We start from the raw sequence: 6,117 nt of genomic DNA, 5'->3' as shown, positions 1-6,117 counted from the left end.
AAAAAAAAAAAACTTAAAAAAAAAAAAAAGAAAGAAAGAAAAGGTTGTAGGTGGCACCCAGGCACCACGTGCTGGCCCCACCTGCACCACCACCCTGGGCCCTGGCTAGCTCAGCGGGGCAGTTTTCCAGCAGTTTGCATTATGTACTTTCAGAAAGTTCCCCCAAGGGATTCTGCTTCTCAGTCTTTTTCAGGAACCCTAAATTATTTTCAGACTTTCGATATGTGCAACATATTAGGGTTCCGCTAGAGGGCGCCATGAATGAAGAGTAACGTTTCCCATTGAAAAATAGGGGATTTTTAGCGGGGGGAGGAGGGGTTAGAACGGAGTTAGTGTTTGAATGATGATGTGAATTAAGTGATATTTGTTAGGCTGCTGACAATAAGTAATGGAACCACAAAGTACTGAAACAAGAACTTCTGTATCAATAATGGTAACCATATTTTCTTTTGCCATTTTGGAAGAATCCATTTCTCCAATATAAAAAGGAATTTCTGTTACTCAAGTTAGTAACTTGATATTCATCTCAAACGATGTTTCTGAGCTAGAAAGTCCTTGAAAGAGTAGCAAATATAGCTCCTTCCTGTTACAGACGAGAAAACTACTGGATCCTGCAGGGAGATTGCTACCTACTCCGCATGGCTTGCTTGGCGAGCTGTAAAGGGAAAGACCACTTGAAGAATCCCACCTTAGCTGTCTCTTTTACTGGTACGTCTTGTGGCTTTCGCCACCCTTGCCAGCAATAAAAATCATAGAATTATATGGTTGGAAGGAACCCAAGCAATTGTCTAGCACTGTCTCCGTCTCTCCACCCACCTACAAACTCCCCTCTCTTCAGATAAGCAAATTAAGGCCTAGGATGGTTCCATCCTGCCCCGGGTGACAGAGCCCATCATTCACCAGAGGTGACACAGCACTAGGTCTGCCAGTGCCCAGCTCAGGGCTGGTTTTATCCTGTTTCCTTCCAGCTGACTGATTCGAGAGCTTTTCACCCTCCTATAACAAAGAAAGCCTTTATTATGGCTACAGAAGATATTTTAAATAAGGCGAAGATGTTGTAATCTAATCTAGAATTTAGAAGAATATTCTATTCCATGAAGGGCACAATTTATGGATTGCAATATATCAAAACATATCAGCTGCAAGCTAACAGGAACATAATTCTTTATGTAAGTCATGGTGAGCCCCTTTGTTATTTTCAATAAAAATAACACAAGGTAATAAAAAGGGTGACTTTTAACATGCATGCAGGAGAGAAGAACTGATCTTCCCACAGGCTTCTCCGTGGAGGCAGCGAGGAGTTACCAGTGACAGCCCAGAGAACTGCTGCCCTGCGGGCGCCCCGCCACACCTGGGGCACAGAGGGCGACGGCCCCGCAGCTCACCATGTACAGCTTGGCCATCTTCCTGTTGCTCACGTCGGCGAGGGCGTCGTCATCACTGTCTCCATCCGGAAGGTCTGGCTTTGCCCCCAAAACCTGGAAAAAGTGAACAACAGATCGAAGATAAGTCTCATAATTAAAGGATGCAGAGGGTTGCTTTCCATTTACTGAAACACCATGAAGCACTGGTAGCTGGTGCAGCCACCAGCTTCATTCATTTCTCAGATCCGTACGACACACCCCTTTCCCGAGGGGCCAAGCACGGCAGGGACGTCGGGCAGGCAAACCGTGCGACCACTAGCGATCCCAAATTTGAAAGCCTAGGGGTCTATTTTTGAAATCTATTAGGAAATAAGCTCTTTTAAAAAATAAATAAGTTCAAGGCTGGTGAGATGGCTCAGTGATCTAAAACACCTACTCAGAACAAGCTTAGCAAAGCACAGGGACCGCGGTTCAATCCCCCAGCACCACATGCCAGCCAGCCCCGCCCCCTGGTGGGCTGAGCTGGCCACACACACACACACACACACACACACACACATAAATAAATAAATAAAATTTAAAAAAAATAAAAATAAAAAATAAATAACTTCAATGGCCGTGACTCATCCACATGGCTGACACTGACAAAGGATCTACAATCTGAGGTACAGGATCTTAGGATAAATCCTGAGGGCATTTCACTGACCTTCTCAGACCAAAAAGCTACAACTCTTGTTGCATAGGTCCTGCTTTACCTTGGTGTTAACCATCCAGTAGAAAAGTATGAAGACGAAATATAGGAAGTAAAGCCATGCTGTTATGTTGAGCTGTGGGGGACTCAGGTCAATAATTTCTGACATTGCCAGTTAAACAGAAGACCCAATGCTATTATGGGCTACTGGACTCTTTTAGAATATTTTGCTGAGTTCACACACCTATAATATTCAATAACGGAACTTAGAAAAAATGGGGTATACCGATGAATGTCCATTTTGTACCTGTGTATTCAAAGTGGTTAGGATAGATATATAGTTATATTCTCTTAATGAATAGAATGATTTGTTCTAATGGTGTTTGTAAATAGGATCTCAAGTCCGCATCCTGTACAGCAATTAACCACTAGGAAGAATATATGCAGTGTGTTAGTTATTGAAACTGTACTACCGATTTGATTTGAAACTGTCTCATTGCTGTTTATCAATAAAATTTTGAAAAATAAATCAGTTCTCAAATTCAGTTCTGCAACAGAATTTCTTCTGTGACTTCTGCTTCTAGAAATAATTTAGTTTTTATTAATTTTTTAGGAAGACTTGGATTAGAATTACTGAGGGTTTATCGTTAATGCTTTCTTCCAAGTTCTCTGGGAGCCTGCTCATGTGCTGGCTCCCGCTGTATTGCTGACACCGCGCAGGCCCTGGGGTGGGGCAGATGCTCTGCATGTAACTGCCAAACAAAGGCACATGTGTATCCACCTGTTCTCTGCTCATGTGATACAATCCAAAAACCTGAGTAAAGTCTCCGGTAGAAAGTGCATCTTAGTCTGCTTTTTAAAGTATTACCTTCACAAAAAAAAAAAAAGTTTATTGACATTGTAATTAATCACTAAATTAACTGACACAGCTGCCATATGCAGAATGTAAAAGAAATAATATATACTTATTCTAAATAATGTGATGTTTATAATAATATATGCAACAATCCAAAAGAAAAAGAAGGTAGATTTATTGAAAGGCAACCGATATTTAATTAGGATTAATTTCTTGTATAATGTTTCTAGTCAGTATCCCTTACACTAAATTACATGAATAGCTCGCAACTATAAAAGTGTGCCTAACCTAACATTACCCACATATGTGTACGACCTGGAGTACAATGCACCAGAGAGCTCGCTGTCTGGCAACATGACATCATCTTGTTTAGACAATGACCAAGAAAGTGTTGTAATTATCCACACCTGCTAACTCAGAGAGCTTTTTTTACTTTTTGGCTAGGTGTCGGACCAAACCCAAAATTAAAGCATTTGCAACCAAAGCCTTTAACATTTATAGTTCGACAGAAGTGTCCAAAGCTTCCTCCTATTTCACCAAATCCACTGTACCTTTGTATTCTCATCTACCTTTTCAGTGTGTCACACCAGAGAAAGAAGGCGACATTTACACATGTCCGATCTATCGCACTCCACGATTATGGTCTCAAGGTCCACGCGTTTAGTTTATACTGTTCTAAAGGGAAAGGAAAACAGAAAAGGGAGAAAGGAAAAGGGAAGGGAAAGAAAACAATGAGAAAGGAAGGATAAAATGAAACCTGGGCTCTGTGAAGCGGGAGGGCCAGAGGGTGGGAAGGGGCATCAGGATACATCATGTACGGATACAAATTCCCCATGGTGAACATGGCAAGAATTCAAATGTAGGGTATATTTAATACTAAGAGGTCTCCAGTGGGAAAATTGAGTTTGGGATTTGGGGCATACTCTAAGTTTTAATTTCAGACAATTTTTAAAGGTCATAATTTAATTCATATTACCCCAATATCCTAATTAGCCTCTCAAAGGACTATAACACAGCTGGGAATTGAATGAAAGGCACTCACTGAAAACAAGCCTAACGCTAGGGTAGAGGACGTGGTATGTTGTCAGGAGCTCCTATGGATCATTTTAAAACCCAGTTCAACAATTAAGCATTTACTGAGCATCTCACTGGGGAATGTAAATGAGTTCCCAAGCACCTTGTCCAACCCTTAAGGATTTTACAACCCACCTAGAGAAAACAAAATAATTGAACATTTTCACTTTACTAACTATGCCATATATTTTGATCTTCAAAATAAACTATTAGACAAGCTTTTGTTTGACTGTGTAGGTAAGATCACATCTAAATTTAAAGCACTTTTCATTTTATGTTACCCATATGATTGGCGTTTAGTTCACATAACCTTATGGATGTGAAATGACGCATATGTTGACAAAACAAAGGGATAAAAACAACAAAGAAGTCTTTTTTGAGAATCATAAAATGTCATCAATTGTTCCAGCTACAAACTATCTTTCAAGGCTGGAGCTCTCTGGTCTTCCAACGATTTCCTGTAGATTTTCTTTTAAAGTACTATTGTACAATCTGTTTCAAACAGAACTTATTTTCTACAAAATTGATGGTTCTCATTCTCCAGTTGTGCTACCACAGCAATTCCCTTCCTAACCTAGACTCGCGATCAGTTCGAACACTCCCTGCCCTCTGCTTTCAATCTCCCGAGCCTGTGTCTGTCTCTCCACCCTCCTGCTCGCGCGCTCTTCTCAGGCTCTGTTTCTCAGTCCACGAACTCAGGAGCTTTACCATGTTCCTTCTGCCTTAGAGCCACCAATCAGAGACTGAACCTGAATGCATTAAACCTTGCCTGCCCTAAGTTGTGTATGTTGAGCATCGTGTCCCAGCCAGGAGAAGCTGACTGACACAGGAACCACAGGAGCTGGAAATAGGATGGTGCCTCCCAGGATCAGCAGAAATGTGGAGGTACAAATTGCAGTTATATGGTGAATAAGTTCAAAGATTTAGTGGACAGCACATTGATTATAATTAGTAATAACTACTGTGTATTTGAAATTTGCCAAGAGAACAGTTCCCAATGTCATCCTTCTCACACATACACGAATAGTAACTGTGTGGTGACAGATGTGTTAAGTAGCTTGATTGCAATAATCATTTCCCAATGTGTATGTCTACCGAAGCAGCATTTGGTATAACTTTAGCATATTTAATCTTTATTTGTCAATACTATTTTTTAATTTTATTTATTTATTTTTTGTGGAACCAGGAATTGAACTCAGGCCCTTGCACTTACCAGTGAAGTGCTTATTCCACTAAGCCATCTCCCCGGCCCTTATATTGTTTTTCTTTGCATCATTTTCCACCAGTTGAACTGTTATTTCCTGGTTCCTTGCTATTTATAAGAGATGTTTCCTTCTGTGATTGCTAGCTGCGAAGCTGTCTTCAAGGTCTAAAAGTCTTTTCAGTTTCTTTCAAGTGATGTAGCCAGCTTTCAATGGAATTTTTAATTTCCTGGATGTGTCTTTAAATCTGTTTCATGCATTTAAATTCCTTCCCGTATTGTTCATTCAAGATTTCCATCATTTTTCTGTGCTCCTCTATGTTTTTTTATCTATGTCTTTTTAGATATTCTGAACAATGCTTTCATTGTGGTTGTCATTTTTTTTAACTTTAGAGATCATTTCTGATCTGATTTTTTTGTTTTTTGTATTTTTAGGGAAGGGTCTACAGGGTATTCAGGGTCTCACTACTAGAGTAGACTTATAGTGATCTGTCTATTTACAGCCTACCAAGACCTGGGATTACAGGTGTGCACTACCATGCCTAGTCTCATTTGCCATCTCAGTATGCCCGGGGGGTGGGGCCAGCATGGAAGGCCTGGGGATCAAACCCCCGGCCCCTGAACCTGCTTGCAGGTGCTTCAATCCACTGAGCTATTTGACTGGTCATTGATTTTTTTCTATAGCCTGATGGAATTGTTTGTTTACTTCAGTTGCTATCATTTCAGAAATTTTAATGTGTGTGACTTCTAGTTTCTTTTATGTGGATGTCTCCTGGACATTTTCTGAGTGGGCTGGAGCTCTGAGATTGCACTTTGATCCTTTATTTTGACATTTTATATTTCAAAATAATGTTTATTTTGTTTTCTGTGGTGATCCTTGTGAGTTTTGTCAGTAGGTAGGCATATCACTAATATCAAGGTCTCTCCAGGA

General features: G+C 40.4%; 1 protein-coding gene across 1 annotated transcript in view; it reads right to left on the bottom strand.

Moving 5' to 3' along the window:
- The window catches only part of Scin (scinderin), an 86,220-nt gene that overhangs the window by 30,132 nt on the left and 49,971 nt on the right, over window positions 1–6,117 (bottom strand). The window contains exon 5 of the mRNA XM_004626422.2: window positions 1,386–1,478. Within this exon, the coding sequence (XP_004626479.1) occupies window positions 1,386–1,478 (93 nt within the window). The remainder of the gene's footprint in view (window positions 1–1,385; window positions 1,479–6,117) is intronic.

Source organism: Octodon degus, unplaced genomic scaffold (assembly GCF_000260255.1).
Source record: "Octodon degus isolate 3935 unplaced genomic scaffold, OctDeg1.0 scaffold00015, whole genome shotgun sequence".
Classification (NCBI taxonomy): Eukaryota; Metazoa; Chordata; class Mammalia; order Rodentia; family Octodontidae; genus Octodon; species Octodon degus.
The sequence above is the reverse complement of the archived record's forward strand: the minus strand, read 5'-3'. Positions and strand labels throughout refer to the sequence as shown.